The following is an 18167-nucleotide window of genomic DNA, read 5'->3' on the forward strand; positions in this document are numbered from 1 at the left end:
CTATATGCAGTTATGAGAGCAAGAGATCCCCTAAATATTCAGAAAACAGAAGCAGCTCTACATGAGTGGAGAGCAAGGGTACTGAATGTGAGGTGTAACAAATAAGTCTTATATGGTAAGTGGGCACCAGACTGAGAAGCCTCTTTATATGTCATACAAGAAAGTCTGCACTTTGCTCCGCCTGAAATAAGGGGTCAAGAAAGGATTTTAAGAATTCGAGTGAAGAAATAAGACATATATATATATATTCAGGAAACAAAACTAATAGCAGTGTGGCAGTTTCATTGGAAGAAGTGATTATAGGAACATAGTTCAGAACTTTTTCAGCTAAAAAAAGAGATGTACTTTTACATTTATGAAATATAAAAGTCTAGGGTGAGGCTTCATAAAATATTATAAAGAGAATTATTTAAAAATGCTATTAAATAAAGGACTTAAAATACAGATTATACTAGGTGGTTGCTTAATTGTGTCTGAGGTAAACTGTCTTTGTAGCGCTTTGCCCTACCATTAAAGAGATCTGTGTTCTAGATCTACTTTGCCCTTGAATTATTGCACACATAACAGTATCTCATACATGAGACAAAGTGGCCACCTGCCCCACTTTGAAAAACAAATGGTACCATATATAATCTTCCAAAGAAATCTGAATACATAATATTGCGAACAGTTTAAGCATTTTCTTTTTTTATTAACAACTTGAGGCCCATCTTTTCTAAAGGTATTTGTTAATACTTTTTTTTAAACTAAAAACCTAGATATTCTTATTCTAAGAAGTATAGCTGCTATAAAATGAGTGACTATTTCTCAAGTCAAGTTGAATTTCACTGACTTAATACAGAACAAGTGAAGGGCAGATAAGAAGCAATGTGTTAGCCAAAAGGTTTGAAAAAGTAAGTCAATTCAGCTAAGATCCTGGAATGTTGAGAATTATAATGAACAAGAGGTACTTACTTCCAAAGCTTCATAAAAAGCATCTATATTCAAGAAAATATTCATCCAATGTTTACCTTAGTAATAATCCTATACGTAATGAAAGTTTCTATTGTAGTAACGTGACTTTCAGGTTCATCAACTGTGATGAAGAGATCCTTTAAATCTGGTTCATCCTCAAACTTGATTTGATTTATCATTGATAAAGGGGATGTTGGCATCACAGGGCTGAAGGAGTTCATGTCCATCAATGAGGCATCCTAAGAAATAAAACATTCAAAAATTAGTATCAATAGACAAACTCTTCTATTTCTAGATGCTATCGATATTAATGAAATATAAGAACAAAAGGGATTATTGGACTTTTAGTTAAATGTGGTGTATTGAACATGTATTTTTACCTGTTTCCTCTTGAAAATCCCACCCAAAAGATGACAGTAAAGAAAGAAACAAACAAATGAAAAGTATAAACCCTCAAGGATTGCTATGGTTTGAATGTTTCTGTTCTCTCCAAATGTCATGTTGAAACTTAATCCCCAATGCAATAGTATTAAGAGGTGGAGCCTTTAAAGGTAAGTCATAAGGGTAGAGCCCTCATGAATGGTACTAGCCACCTTATAAGAGGGCTGTAGGGAACGACCTAGTGCCTCTCCTGCCCTTTCACCATCTGCCATGTGGGGACACAACAAAAAGACACCATCTTGGAAGCTGAGAGCATCCCTCGCCAGATGCCAAAACTGCCAGCATATTCATCTTGAACTTCCCAGCCTCCAGAACTGTGAGAAATCAATTTCTATTATTTATAAATTACCCAGTCTCAGATATTTTGTCACAGTAGCACTAACGGACTCAGACAAGAATAAGAAGAAAAAACTATAGTAAATGAAATGTGCCAACTGCTTTTTGGAAACTGGAGATCTGATCGTCAAGTGGTAACTAAAATAGCAGTGCAGAGAAAACTGAAAAGTAATCTAGAAGAGAACAGTAAACTAGGAAGAAGCAAGGATATTTATGATGTAGAATGCCAGAAAGGTTCAAGAATTGGAGGCACTAAGAACCTGTGGACATAAAGGTTGTGGCAGAGCAGAAACAAGATGATTGGTTATTAAGAAGATCTAATAAAACAAAAAACAGTTAGAACCTCAGATTCCCTCACCTACCCTAGGCAATCTGGTAACTTTCCCACCCCAATCTGGCAGAACACTGGAAGTCTACTTTCTGAAAGGTCTGAACTCGAGGGCATCCAGTAGGATAGGGAAGAGGTCCTATGAAAATACAGATATCAAGTGAAAGTCCTGTATACCAGACCAAAAGACATGCAACCCTGTTCACCTGGTCCCAAGAACGTTGGCAGGAAGGTGCAACCCCCACCCCATCATAGTCCATTCAGGCTGTTATTAAAGAAAAATACAATAAACTAGGTAGCTTACAAACAACAGAAATTTATTTCTCACAGTTCTAAACTAGGAAGTCTAAGATCAAGATGTCAGCAGATTCAGCATCTGGTGAGGGCCCACTTTACAGAACAGCTTCCTTTCACTATAATCTCACATGGTAAAAGGGGCGAGGGTCTCTCTGGGGTCTTTTATAAGGGCGCCAACCCTAATCATGAGAGCTCCACCCTCATGACCTAATCACCTCCCAAAGGCTCCACCTCCTACTATCATCAGCTTGGCAGTAGCATTTCTATGTATGAATTCTGGGTGGACACAAATATTCATACCACAGCGCCCACCATAGTTGGAAGTTTCCTCTCTTAGCTGATCTTGGAGAAAAACTGACAACTGACAGTTGTAGTCGTCTAATGAATTAGTCAGGTCTCTGCATAACCACCCTACATCAAAGCCCCTGCCATGCATGCAGAATGTCTACTCTGCTTTTTATTATTTGGTGTAGGAACTACCAAACATCTAAACATGAGGTAAGGCTCTGATGTGAAATAAAGTCACAAACAAACCAAAACAGAAGATTAGAGGAAGCAGATAGAACAGAGCATAAACACTTTTAAAAAACCATGAAATACCAGAAAGATAAAATATTAAATCCATGAATGAAAGCATGCTGTTTTTAAAAAGAAAATTCAGAGAACAGCAACAACACCAACCAAAAAAGAGACTCATGAAAATTAAAATATGATAGCAATATAAAAATGCAACAGAAGGTTTGAAAATCAGAGCTCAAGAACTGTCCCATTATGTGAATCAAAAGAACAAGAGATGGAAAATGAGAAGATTTTTTAAAATGAAAGGATTCAGGCAGGCAGTGCCTGAATAAAAGGAATTCCAGAAAATGAGAAAGAAAAATATCCTTGACATAAAGTGTTTCCAGGTTGATAGTGCCTGTGAGGTCTCCCCAAAATGAACAGGACACTGGTTGGGTAGGTGGTAATCCTACAAACATCCATCACCATGACATTTCATAATACTAGAGATTTTTAAATTCCTGAAAGATTTAAGAAAGAATATAAGTAAAATAAAGGAGGAATCTTGGGAATCAGAATGGCATCTGAGTTCTTAAACGGTGATGCTGGAAACTACATGATAATAAACTAATGTCTTCAAATTTTTGAGAGAAGTATTTTCCACCTAGAATTATACATATCCAGGCAATTGTCATTCAAATATACAAGTAGAATAAAGCCATTTCAGACATAGAAGATTTCAAAAACTTACTTCCCATGTACCTATTATTTGGAAGTTCTTTACTTCTCCAAAATAAGGGAATATGCCAAGAAAGAAAAAATAGAATCTAAAAACAAGAGATACAACAGAAGACTAAGGTAAAGGGAATTCCCTGGAAAATAATGTTCTAGGTTGACAGTTTTGCAGCAAACCTAGAGAACAGCCCATATATACTGGACCAGGAAAATAAATATCCAGGGTGTCAAGGAGACGACAGGGAGAAAGAATAAAGGAAGTGAGGGAGGGAGGAAGGAAAAGGAGATGGTGAAAAACAGAACAAGAAAGGGGAGTAAGCAAAGGAGGAAAGGAAAAAGAGAAGGTGAGAGAGAAAAACAAGGAAGAAAGGAAATTAAAAAAGGAAGTGAAAGGAGGACAAAAAAAGGAAGAAAAGAAAACTGATAGAATAATGACATAAATGTGACAGGAAGCATGCCTATGTTAGACCTGTAGATAAATTACAACTGGTACAAGAAAGTTAAGGAGAGAGAAAGCAAAAGAGAGAAAAGGAGGGATAAGAAAACTTTTACTTATTGAGAGTAAGCTAGAAACATGTTGCCCCATTATTCCTAAATAGGTCTGTGTGTATTTTCAGAAAACAAGAACACTCTCCTATATAACCATAGTACCGATACAGGTATTTGAATCGGGAAATTAGCACTGACACAATACAACAGTCTAATCCACAGACCCTTTTGAATTTCTCTGTCCCAAAAATATCTTAAAAAGAAAATGTTCTTCCCCTCTGGTACAGAACTAAATCCAGGTTCATCTGTTACATTTAACTGTTATATCTCTGGTCCCCTTCAATCTGGAACCATTTCTCATCTTTCACTTTCTATTATGGTATAGACCTATTTGAAGCTATTTTATAGGCAATGTTTCCTTTTCTCAAATATATACATATGTTTTTCTCTCTCCCATCATCTTAATTTATCACCATTTTAAGGTAGATCCAGGTTTAAGAAAAAAATTATTTTTATTCACAGCCAAGCCATATAGTGAAATTCTGATTACATTTTCATTTTTCCACTGCCTTAAAAAATATCTTACAGTGATAAGGTCTTGCTATGTTGCCCTGGCTGGTCTCAAACTCCTGGCTTCAAACAATCCTCCTGCCTTGGCCTGTGACAAGGTTTGGTTGTGTCCCCACCCAAATCTTATCTTGAATTGTAACTCCCACAATTCCCATGTGTCATGGGAGGAAACTGGTGGGAAACAATTGAATCATGGGGGCGGGTCCTTCCCATGCCGTTCTCCTGATAGTGAATAAGTCTCATGAGATTGTTTAAAAATGGGAGTTTCCCTTCACAAGTTCTTTTGGCCTGCTGCCATCCACATAAGATGTGACTTACTCCTCCTTGCTTTCCACCATGATTGCGATGCTTCCCCAGCCACGTGGAATTGTAAGTCATTAAACCCTTTTTCCTATATAAATTGCCTGGTCTCAGGTATGTCTTTATCAGCAGCATGAAAATGGACTAACAGTAAATTGGTACTGAGAGTGGGGCACTGCTGAAAAGATACCTGAAAATGTGGAAGCAACTTTGGAATTGGACAACAGGTAGAGGGTGGAACAGTTTGGAGGGCTCAGATGAAAACAGGAAAACGTGGGAGAGTTTGGAACTCCCTAGAGACTTGTTCAATGACTTTAACTAAAATGCTGATAATGACACAGACAATGAAACCCAGGCTGAGGTGATCACAGATAGAGATGAGGAACTTGTTGGGAACTGGAGCAAAGGTGACTCTTGTTATGTTTTAGCAAAGAGACTGGTGGCATTTTGCCCCTGCCCTAGAGATTTGTGGAACTTTAAACTGGAGAGAGATGATTTAGGGTATCTGGTGGATGAAATTTCTGAGCAGCAAAGCATTCAAGAGGTGACTTGGGTGCTGTTAAAGGCATTCAGTTTTAAAAGGGAAGCAGAGCATAAAGTCCAGAACATTTGCAGCCTGACAATGCGATAGAAAAGAAAATTCCATTTTCTGAGGAGAAATTCAAGCCAGCTACAGAAATTTGCATTAAGTAACAAGGAACCAAATGTTAATCCCTAAGACAGTGAGGAAAATCTCTCCAGGGCATGCCAGAGGTCTTCATGGCAGCCCCTCCCATCATAGGCCCAGAGGCCTAGGAGGAAAAAGTGGTTTTGTGGGCTGGGCCCAGGGTCCCCATACTGTGTGCTGCCTAGGGACTTGGTGTCCTATGTCCCAGCTGCTCCAGCTGCTTCAGCTATGGCTGAAAGGGGCCAATATAGAGCTCAGGTCATGGCTTCAGAGGGTGCAAGCCTAAAGCCTTGGCAGCTTCCACACAGTGTTGGGACAGACAATGCATGGAAGTCAAGAATTAGGGTTCAGGAACCTCCATCTAGATTTCAGAGGATGTATGGAAATGCCTGCAAGGCCAGGCAGAAGTTTGCTATAGGGATGGAGCTCTCATGGAGAACCTCTGCTAGGGCAGTACAAAAGGGAAATGTGGGGTTGGAGCCCCCACACAGAGTCCCTACTGGGGCACCACCTAGTGGAGCTGTGAGAAGAGGGCCATCATCCTCCAGGCCCCAGAATGGTAGATCCACTGACAGCTTGCACTGTGCCCCTGGAAAAGCCACAGACACTCAATGCCAGCCCATGAAAGCAGACAGATGGGGGGCTATTCCCTGCAAAGCCACAGAAGCAGAGGTGCCCAAGACCATGGGAACTCACCTCTTGCATCGGCATGACCTGTATGTGAGACATGAAGTCAAAGGAAATCATTTAGGAGTTTTAAGGTTTGACTACCTCACTGGATTTCGGACTTGCATGGGCCTGTACCTCCTTTGTTTTGGCCAATTTCTCCCATTTGGAATGGCTGTATTTAACCAATGCCTGTACCCCATTGTATCTAGGAAGTGACTAACCTTTTGATATTAGAAGCTCATAGGTGGAAGGGACTTGCCTCGTCTCAGATGAGACTTTGGACTGTGGACTTTTGAGTTAATGCTGAAATGAGTTGAGACTTTGGGGACTATTGGGAGGGCATGATTGTTTTTGAAATGTGAGGACACGAGATTTAGGAGGCATCAGGGGTGGAGTGATATGGTTTGACTGTGTCCCCACTCAATCTCATCTTGAATTGTAACTCCCACAATTCTCATATGTTGTGGGAGGAACCTGGTGGAGGGTAATTGAATCATGGAGGCAAGTCTTCACATGCTGTTCTCATGATAATGAGTGTCACAAGATCTGATGGTTTTAAAAATGGGAGTTTCCCTGCACAAGCTCTTTTGCCCTGCTGCCATCCATGTAAGATGTGACTTGCTTCTCTTTGCCTTCCACCATGATTGAGGCTTCCCCAACCATGCAGAATTGTAAGTCCATTAAACCCTTTTTCCTATATAAATTTCCCAGTCTCGGTTATGTCTTTATCAGCGGTGTGAAAACAGATTAATATAACCTGCCAGAGTGCTGGAATTGCGGGTGTGAGCCACTGTGCCAGCCCAGTTTTTGTTTTCCTGAGTGTTCACTATTCATGTATTCATTCCCTCTCACTCCAAACTATATCAGTGTATATATGTATACTGCTATTTTTTATTTTTCAACATTGATATCATCAATAGGCTTTCCACTAAGGAGACTAAAGAGTATAATATTTTGTTTAAGTTAATTATATGACTATAATTAATTCATTATATGATGATAGACTCAAATTAATTATATGACTACAGACTCACAGATTCCTATTTTATTCAGTGGATATAATTCATTAACATAATTTATTTTGATGTTTAAACAGTCCCAAGTTTGACAAGTGGGAGCCCCTTAAAGCTGCACCAGTATGTTTTCGATATGTCTTCATTATTCTTTGAGCACTTTACTTTTTAGAACAAGATGTTTCAAGTTTATAATATTTTGTTCTTTCCCTGCCCAAGCTCTGGAATCAGACATTTCTTTGAGGAGCTCTGGTTCCTTTTAGAGAAGATTGGTATTTACAAACCAAGATATTAGTGCTAGGAAATAAATGTATGAGACATACACATACATATATACACTGATATAGTTTAGATGTTTGCCCTCTCCAAATCTCATGTTGAAATGTGACCCCCAATGTTGGCAGTGAGGCCTAGTGGGAGGTGTTTGGATCATTGGGGTGAATCCCTCATGAATGGCTTGGAGCCATCCTTATGGTAATGAGTAAGTTCTCAGTCTATGAGTTCAGGCAACATCTGGTTTATTAAAAGACCGTGGATCTTCCTCTTTCTCTTGCTCCCTCTCTGGTCGCATGACATGCTGGCTGTCCTTCACCTTTCACTACAATCATAAGCTGCCTAAAGCCCTCACCAGAGGTAGATGCCAGCACCATGCTTCCTGTACAACATACAGAACCGTGAGCCAAAATGAACCTCTTTTCTTTATAAATGACCCAGCCTCAGGTATTTCTTAAAAGCAATGCAAGAACAGACTCACACACACATACACACAGACTCATACAGCTCTAGATCTATGGCTAGATACAGATATAAAATACCAAGAGTTCACAAATTAGAATTATACACCTCTATTTCTTTTTTTTTTTTTTTTTTTTTGAGATGGCATCTCACTCTGTCATCCAGGCTGGAGTGCAGTGGTGAGATCTCGGCTCATTGCAACCTCCGCCACCTCGGTTCAAGCAATTCTCCTGCATCAGCCTCCCAAGTAGCTGGGATTACAGGCGCCCACCACAATGCCTGGCTAATTTTTGTATTTTTAGTAGAGATGGGGTTTCACCATCTTCGCCAGACTGGTCTTGAACTCCTGACTTTGTGATCCACCCACCTCGGCCTCCCAAAGTGCTGGGATTACAGGCATGAGTCACCGCACCCGGCCTATATACCTCTATTTCTAATTTGACATGTCATGGCTTATCTAGCCTTTCCCTTTTCCATATTTATAACTCTTTTTGCCAGCAGTGAGAAGCCTGGCTCCTATTATCCCAAATATGTTCACTTATTGGCTCAATTCCCCTGTATGTAACCAATCTCCCAACCACACCGGCTTCCTCCTCTACTCTGACCACACAGGCCAAGGCAGCCTTATTCCCAACCCCAACCATGCAGGATGCCTCCTCAGCTTCAATTTCAATTGGCAACACTGGTCATCTGCTCAGTCACCTTCAATAGTTCTGTCTAAATAAAAGAAAGAAAAAGATGGGAAAGGAAGGGCTACATGTTATTCTTTATAAATAAAATTAATTGAAACATAAGGATAATTATGGTAAACTTTAAATTCAAATAATGGTTCTTTCACATGCAAAGATAAAACTAACACTCTCAATAGAATATTTGAGTTATCTCTGCAGTGGTAGTAAGAACTTGTTCTCCAACTCTATACTTTTTCTTTTAGATACATTTGTTCCCCTAAAGTAGTGATACAGATGTTGGAATCAAAAGTTTCGTCTGTTGTTATGTATAAGATTATAAAGTTAACTGATATGAATATTAAATCTGCAACAAAGCCCATTTTAGCTTAGCAACAAAGTTGGCCAGTACTGAGTAAAAAAAAAATCATAAAGGAGGCCAAAAATGGCTTCTAGTCCTATCTCTGCCATTGACTAGGCAGGCACTGAACCACTAATTCAGCCTTTCTATGTTAAATTACAAAGTTGGACCTGATGATTTTCAAAATATCTCGGATCCAAATGCATTAATATAGTACAATGTAATAAATTCTGATGTTTTAAGAAGAGATACTTTTTTGTGAAACTATGAATGGGAAAAAAGATGAAATCATAATATAGACTTGTTTTCTCCTCAAACCAAATCAATAAAAATGCTTTTGAAGCGTCAATAATACTCAGAGCACTGCTCTAAAGGCTCTTCCCACAAAAAGTTTAGCTCTGTAAACTACAATGTAACATGTAGGTCATCCTTCAATTAATAACAGAAGAGATAGTATCACAGGATATGCTAACTGAAGAAAGAAGAATAACAATAGTCATGAAGATTACGAAGGTTCAGCCTATTATCACAAAAAGATTTGTGATCATTTAAGCATTGCACAAGGAGTAGAAGACAAATTTCAGTTGGATTAATCAGACACAGAAAATTTAGAAGCAATAAATGTCTTGCAAAAAAATTTAGTGAAATAAATCATTTTATATCTCTATGGGAGGATATAATGAATTCTATCCATATGATAGAATACAACATAGTAACTTAAAAGATGATTTAGAAGAACATACAATAACTTGGAAAAAGTTTCACAGTATGTTATTCAGAAAAAAATGGCAAAATATAAAATTTGTGTAAAACCAGATTCCAATGTGTGTGTATGTGTATGGCAGGGAGGGAGACAGGGAATTCAGCAGCTATTAAAAAAAAAGTTAACAGGAATTATTCCAGATGTGGGGATTGCTGTTGGGTTTAATATTTTTCTATGTGATTTTCTTTATTTTCCAAACATTCTAAAACATATGTTATATTTTGTAACCAGAAAAAATGTTAAAATTGTTAGAGTCAACATTGTACATGATGTGCTCAGAGACAGTAAGAACCATAGTGATAAAACAGTTGCCTAGGGCTGTTTTGGCAGAATACCTTGGATTATATTTGATTTTTTTCTTAACAAGGTTGCATAGTTAAATAATAAGTTATGGGATGCTAACACAATGAAATACTAAGCAGCCATTAAAACCAGAATTTAGAGCTTCCAAATAAATGTGTAATCAGCATGTACAAAAATCTCTCTCAAAAACCATTTCATATAAATAGCAACTTTGTAAGCTGACAAATTTTAATTTGGTGGGCAAACGTACTTTGTATTTTACTGACATTACGTACAAACGTGCTTTGGCATTCTTTTTGCTCATCCTCCCAACTCACCACAGCCTACTTCTTTTACCTACTACATAATTTAGCATTCTATTTCTTCCACTTGAAATGCATCCTTTTGTAGAGTGGGAAAGATCTGCATGAATTTACAAACGCTCACAATTCCAATGAGTACAGTGTGGTGTCATAAAAATATGCTTCGATATCTAGCAAAGGCAGAAAATTACAGGCTGAAATTTAGCAACATCCAAGATTTCAGTAGAAGGATTTAAATTACTATGAATCACTCAAAAGCATTCTTAAAACCTCAATAAAACTGACTATCTAAAGTGTTTTATATTCACTTCAAAAAAACGAAAGAAAATATACTGACAATACTTAAAAGACTTAACATTTGGACATGAATAACTGAAGAAAATAAGTGTTTGGGAAGATCCAAAGAAGCAATTAACCAAAAAGAACTCCATTTAACCTTTTGCGGTTGATGCGTTTCAGGAGAAATGGATCAATAAAATTTGTTCTTTCCAAACAAAGGTCTCACCTCCACAATAATGGATGTGTGTCTCTCTGTCTCTATTTGGATATAAGACCATTATCTTAGGGTCATTTAAATGATGAAAATATATCTTTTTATTTTTTCCTTCAACAGATTATAGCATAATAAAAATTATCTGTGTGACAAATCTCTACTTCTTAAATAACATTTACTCCTATAGCTAGAACAGTGAAAATGCACACACACAAGAAAATCCTGGGATGGTTTCAGGCTGAGATTTGAGTGTGTTTCATATAGAAGAAAGCCTGTGTTGCAAGAATTCATGGTCTTTTATCCTTACTCCAAAACAATACATCCACTGTCAGAAAAACCACTTAAATAACTTAACTGAAATAAATGGATTAGATTGGTGTTAGCATGATAATAGAATTTATTGCAAAAATCACAAATTAAGTGTAAGTTTTTCTGTTGTTACTCGGGGCTTATTATAAGCATTTGTTATGGGTCGAATTGTTCCCTCACCCAAATTCACATGCTGAAGCCCAAATCCCCAGTACCGTGGAGTGCGACCTTATTTGGACATGGGGTCCCTACAGATCTGATGAAGTTAAAATGAGGTCATTAGGATAGGCCCTAATCCAATTACGACTGGTATCTTTCTATAAAAAGGGTAAATGTGGACACAGAAACATGGACGGAGAGAAGAGGATGTGTGGAGACACTGGGAGAACACAGATCTATAAGCCATGTTGGGAAGTCTGGAACAGATCCCTCTCTCACAGCCCTCAGAAGGAACCAACTCTGCTGACTTCTTGATTTCAGACTTCTGGCCTCCAGAACCGTGAGTCAATACATTTCTGTTATTTAAGACACCCAGTCTGTGGTACTTTGTTATAGCAGCCCTGGCAAACTCACACAGCATTTCTGCACTTAAAATGGTACACAATAAAAATCTGAGGATGGAGGCAAAGCTAAAAGGAAGAAGTCATGATTAAAATATTTCAACTTTGCTCCATTCTTTGTAACAGGTTAGTAGTCAACTCCAGGAATTTCTGGGAATGTTTTTTTCCACCCTCCTTTAATGCAATTAGATGATTCCAACATTCTACCACTGAAATAAATAAAATAGATAGCTGAAATTTAAAATAAATGATGGTTTGTCAATATTTGAGTGCTCAGGTGATAAACACCAATAGAAACAGGTTAAAAGGTGAGATATGACCTCTTTAAGAGGTGTCCTTCCTTAACATCCCTCACTGAAATGCTACTCAGGAATGTCTCATAAATATAACGTGAATTACTCTGATAATACTAAATCACACCCACCATCTGTGCACAAACAGCTATTTTCTTTTTGTAAGTTCACAGGGAAAAAAAAATCCATGTGAGAAGTGTAATAAATCAGAATACTGGCATGAAAAGGCCATGCAAATAAAATTGCTGATGCACAAGAAACACACACACCCAAGAGACATCTGGTAAAAAAGCAACTTAAGGTGGAAGGAGTTTGAGAAACCATGTTGTTAAGAAGGACACTCATCTTGATAGGCCTAAATTTAGACTTGCCAGCTGTGTTTTGGTTTACAAATCCTTCCAATCTGCCTGCTTATAATAATAATAAAAATGAGAAAGGCTTTCTGTGGAACACTGTTGAAAATGTGACTGGGGGAAAAGTCAGCCTCTGTCATATTCTATAAAGGGGCATACAACACTCTTATCTTGTTTGACATGATTTCCATCACTATGTACCATATATACACCCTTGCATACACATATCACAATTTATCCATTCTTTTGTCACTAGTTTTTCTACTTTCTAATGGTGCTGCCTTGAATATGCTTGTACTTCCTCAAGTTTTATATACTACAGAGCTACAGACTGACCTTAGAAATTTTTCACATAATTTTATTTAACATAATTTTCCCTTCTGGCAGAAAAAAAAAGAGTGGTATAATAAAAGAAAAAGTCTCTGTACATAGGCAGTGCTAAAGTTAATCCAAGTTTACACATGCACCAGCTGAGTGAACTTGGTCAGGTAACTTTTCTGAGGTTCAGTTTTCTTTTACTTGCAACTTCTTAGAGAGGTCATAGCTCACCTTAGATCACAGAGGACTAAGAGGACAAAAAGAGATAATAAATGTGTGGTACACAATGTCTGCTTGAAGGGTTTATATGAATTATCTTATGTAAACCTTACCACACTCCTGCAGACTATATTTTCCCCCCTTGTTAGAAAGACAGAAATACTATTGGTAAGTGCTCTTTCCCCTCTTATTTTCAGATTAAATTACTTGTTCAAACAGTAACTGCTATTAAGTGAAAGAATCAGGATTTGAGCTAATGGCCAATAAGCTCAAGTATGACAAGGGTCAAAATCTTACATCAAAATATGACAGAGGTCCCTGGGACTCATCACTGAATTCACTTTTTTCAGTTTCCCATGAAGTTAAATAGAAATCTAAAGCAAAAATAAATAAATGTATGTGGTCAGTATACAGCTCTGTAGCATACAGAACCTGAGGAAGTACAAGTGTATTCAAGGAAGCACTGTTGGAAATTAGAAAAATACTAGAAACAGAAAAATGAATAAATAGTGAAATATGCATATAAGGGTGTGCATACTACAGAGCAATGAAAATAAACTACAACTTCATATAGCAATATGGCCAATTCTCATAAACTAAGTATTAAGAGAAAAAAGCAAATTATAGGAGAATTTGCACGGGATGGTATCATTTTTTAAAGTCCTAAAACATTCAAGGCCCCAAAATCAGTAAATCTTTAAAATATATTACTTCAAGATACCTATATAAACTTCCATAAAAAACAAACAAATGACAAACATAAAATTCAGATTATTAGTTTCTTTTTCATAGGAGAAGGATAATCTCCTTCTCCTATGGGGAACACAGGGATGTCAAAATTTTTGAATGTTTTATTTCTTAAGCTGAGGAGTGGGACATGGATACAAATTTTATCATTCTATTACCAAGAATCTGCAAAAATTTTCTGTAAAGGGCCAGACGGTAAATATTTGGGGCTTTATAGGCCATCTGGTTTCTGTCACAAATTCTCATCTTGGCCACTGTAGTGTAAAAGCTATCACAGACAATAAATAATTAGGTGTGACTGGGTCCCAATAAAACTTTATTTATAAAAGGTCAACCAGATTTGGCCCACAAGCTGTTGCTTGTTCCTACTTTACACTATAGATATTATATAGACAGCTATATAATATAGACAGATATCTTATAAATATGTATAGTGTTTCATATGTATGAAAATATTACATAATAAAAATCATTTTGAAAGTTTTCAAAAGGTATCTTTGAGTAGGTTAAGTATATAGTGTCTTTCCACAGTTTTGTTTTGATTTTTGTTTTTTGTTTTAGAGACAGGGTCTTGCTCTTTTGTCCAAGCTAGAGTGTAGTGGTGCAATCACAGTTTACTGTAACCTCAAATTTCTGGGCTCAAGAGATCCTCCTTCCTCAGCCTTCCAATTACTTAGGACTATAGGCAGGAGCCACCATACCTGACTATTTCTTTAAATTTTTTTTGTAGAGACAGGGTCTCACCATGTTGTCCAGGGTTGTCTCAAACTCCTGGCATCAAGTAGTGCACCTACCTCAGCCTCCCAAAGAGCTGGGATTATAGGAGTCAGCCACCACACCCAGCCTCTTTTCAGTTTTCTAATGAAACTTAGAAATAAAAATAAACTCCTCTTGACAAGTGGTAGGTAGGCAGAGGTAAGTTCCAGATTTGTAGCATTTCCCTTTCAGCTATGGACATTTTTTACACTCAGACAGATACACTCACAAATCAATGTTTTTAATCACCACAATAAAGACAACTCCATATATAAGCAAGAACAAGTCAACAACAACTAAAATAATTAAAGCTGAAAGGTAGGCAAGGCTCCCCCACTAAGCGCATCCTCCAGCACACTGGTGCAGTTCGCACGTGTGCCTCAGCGATAGGTCATATTATTGCATGTCAAAAATATTTTAAAGCCATGAATGCTAAATCTACAAATGATAGACGGTCAACTGAAATTGCCTTAAAACAAGTTTGGGGTAATGGATACGCACATAAAACACAGTATCAGCCAACTACCCAACTGTGTTTCAATGATGACTAACTGGAAGCGAAACAAGCCAGGGAAAATAATTTCCGTAACCAGAACTTATGAAGAGGTTTAATATATGTCCTACAGACAGATAACGCTGCAGACCCAACTCAGGAATGTAATCAGAAGTGGTTTTAAGGAGCACAACCAGCTGACTGTGCCCTTAATAGGCATGTCGAAAATGGATCCTGTCTTATCGTAAACTACAACTATTCCCCTAAACTAAAGTGTTGTCTTTATAGATATTCTCCAGAGAAACGGCCTAGATATCTAACTCTACCAACAAATTGACAGAGCATTTCTCAAGAGACAATATATGCTTACACATATATCGGGAAAACCAGTCGGTGATTAAAACAGATTCACCAAACAATCTAATCTCCCAGGAATTCTAAATTGCCTGGCAGATATTACATGAAAGGACTCACTCAAAGAAGGAATTACGCACATACTGTATCACTTAAGAAACAATACTGTTGAAAGTGATACCAAAATTCTGGTAATTTAAAAACATGTGCTCTAGTTATTTCAAATTAAAAGTACCCTACCCTCCTATGTTTTATCTCCATGGAGCCTTTATATCCACAGAAAATTTTTCCAAACTTCCCATACTTAACTAAGTAGATGTACATATAGCCCTATCTAGATTATCAATTTATTGCCACAATATTTTCCCTTAAATAAGTATAGGTTCCTCAAAGACAGAAACCAGTATATTTTTGTGATCCTCTGAAGATCTCACCACAAATTCAAAGTGGCTGCTTACACAAGTCAAAAACAAAATATTAATCTTATATACCATAATAGGAAATACTGAGAGTTTTCTAAGTGCCAGAGACTATGTGCCTTAGCAACATATACATGTACTATTTCATTTAATCCTCTCAACAATCTGATGGAAGTGTAATTATCATTGTCCATATTTTACAGTTGAATAAATGTGTGGTATACGGATGATAATCATTCTCCCCAAATCACTTACGTCTTAATTGATAGCAAGACTCAACCACCCTCACCATCCATGTGCACACGAAAAGCACTCAGTACAGTATTTTGATTTCATTTAACAAATGTTCACTGGACGTCACCCATGTGTCAGGCACTGGGCTGGGGATACGACAGTGGCCAAGACTGGTAGAGTTCCTGCTCTCATGAAGCTTATACTTTAGTTGAGAGGGAAGGGGAGGGTACATATAATGAGCAAATCTATAGATAAGTAAAATAATTTCAGATAAGAAGAATAAGTGTTAGGAAAAAATGGAGCAGGTTGCTGAATAAAGGGGCTGCAGGGAGCAGGAAGAATGCTTTCCATAGAGCTGTCAGGGAAAGCTTCTTTGAGGAGGTAACGCGAGAAGGAGTCAGCTATACAAAACACTTGGAGAGGAGGATTCCAGTCGGACCAACCAATGAGGCCCAAGGCAGAAGAATATTTGAGGAACAGAAAGAAGACATGTGGCTGGAACATAGACTATGATGAAGGAATGACCAGCAAAGCTCATTTTCACATTTGCTGTATCAGAATTCAAGTATTCATATATTTTATCTAATAGTCTTTTAAAAAGGGAGGAGCATTCTGTGATAAATGAATGTTACACCTGAAAATCCCAAAGTAAAACACTTGTTGCAAAGCTAGAGATTGTTAAGCATCTGTATGGTCTTATTCAGACTCTTCATGAGCATTAGCCAATTGGAGGTGATTAATCATATCAAATGCAGCTCCATTTATCTTGATTACACTTGAATAATTTCTTACTTAGTAGAAAGTTTTACTTCTTGTATTTAATACTCTATTTTAAAAATTTGGTTTTATTCATTCAGAAAGGTCTAAGATGCCATTTGCCTATAACTTTGCCACAAAACCATTGTTAGACGTGGTCTGATTGTTCCTAATGATCCCTCTTCTTCCTGTGAGAGGATTACATCTCCTGGCCAGTTGCCAGGTGATTTTCAGTGCCTCCCAATTGGTTTGACCAGTTACTTGCTTTGGACAATGGCAGTATCTGGGTAGAAGATCTGGGAACCATTGTCTATTTCCACCAGTGCTCATACTATTTTCCTTCTGTCACAGGAGTGGCATGTCCCAGTTAGGGGTTACTGCTTCAGTCTTGATCCCAAAATGAAGAAGATATGTGGAACAGAGTCAAAGCCGAGAGAAGAATCACAGTTTAGCCACAGCTGACAGACACACGAGCAAGAAAGAAAACTTAAATTGTAAGCAAGCCACTGAAATCTCGAGGTTGTACTGCAGCATAACCTAGTGAAAGCTGATGAAGATAGCATTCAGTGTTCAATTAGATTACAAAATACACACGCACATTTTTCTCAGAACAAATTAGGGATTCATTTTTTCTAATTTTCAAGATTCATATACCAGGAATTTGCCATTTGTTTCTGGTTACACACAAGGCTTTCATTTTCATTCTAAACAGACTTTTTTTTCTTAATATTTCAATTTAAATGATTCAGCTTGTTTATTTTAAAACAAAAACTTATCTAAAAATAAAACTGATATAAAATCATTTTTGTAATAGAAATGAACCTAAAAATATGACAAATGAAAGAATCTCAAAATTCTGATAAAGCATATATGATATGATTCTATTTATTTGAAATTACCTAAAAAGACAAATTTATATAAACAGAAAATTTAGATGAGTGGTTTTTGTCTATGACAGAGAGAAAACAGAGATTAACTGTAAACAGGCATAATGGATCATACTGGGAAGATGAAAATGTTCTAAAACTGGTTTATAGTGATAGCTGTACAATCTGGTTAATTATCTTTAAGAAAATCATTCACCCAAAATGGGTGAATTTTATGGTATGTAAATTATACTCAATAAAATTGAATTTAAAAAGAAAAAAAAGAGCATGTCATATAAAAGCATTTCTCAAAGCCAAAAAATAATAAAATTTTTCTATTTCAATGTTAAAACTGTTGGTTTAACCCTATGTTTTAACATAAGCAGATTTTTATTGTCAGTATTTGCTAATAATTTTAATTGTCTTTTTGTATTAATACTAGAGGTAACACTATTATCCAGCTTGATTGATATATGCAACCCAAAGTTAATCACATATTCTGTTTAAAACGAGCAAAATCTTTTAAGCATATAACTCTTTACCTGTTTACTGACAAAACTGTAAAGTA

At 37.0% G+C, this 18167-nt stretch overlaps 1 protein-coding gene across 3 annotated transcripts in view; it reads right to left on the reverse strand.

Annotated features, from left to right (window-relative positions):
* Positions 1 to 18167, reverse strand: part of SNX7 (sorting nexin 7) — a 102505-nt gene that overhangs the window by 73816 nt on the left and 10522 nt on the right. For all 3 annotated transcript variants that reach the window (XM_063728312.1, XM_002810576.5, XM_054530913.2), the window contains exon 2: positions 1011 to 1193. In XM_063728312.1, coding sequence (XP_063584382.1) covers positions 1011 to 1193 — 183 coding nt within the window. The remainder of the gene's footprint in view (positions 1 to 1010; positions 1194 to 18167) is intronic.

Source organism: Pongo abelii, chromosome 1, assembly GCF_028885655.2.
Source record: "Pongo abelii isolate AG06213 chromosome 1, NHGRI_mPonAbe1-v2.0_pri, whole genome shotgun sequence".
Lineage (NCBI taxonomy): Eukaryota > Metazoa > Chordata > Mammalia > Primates > Hominidae > Pongo > Pongo abelii.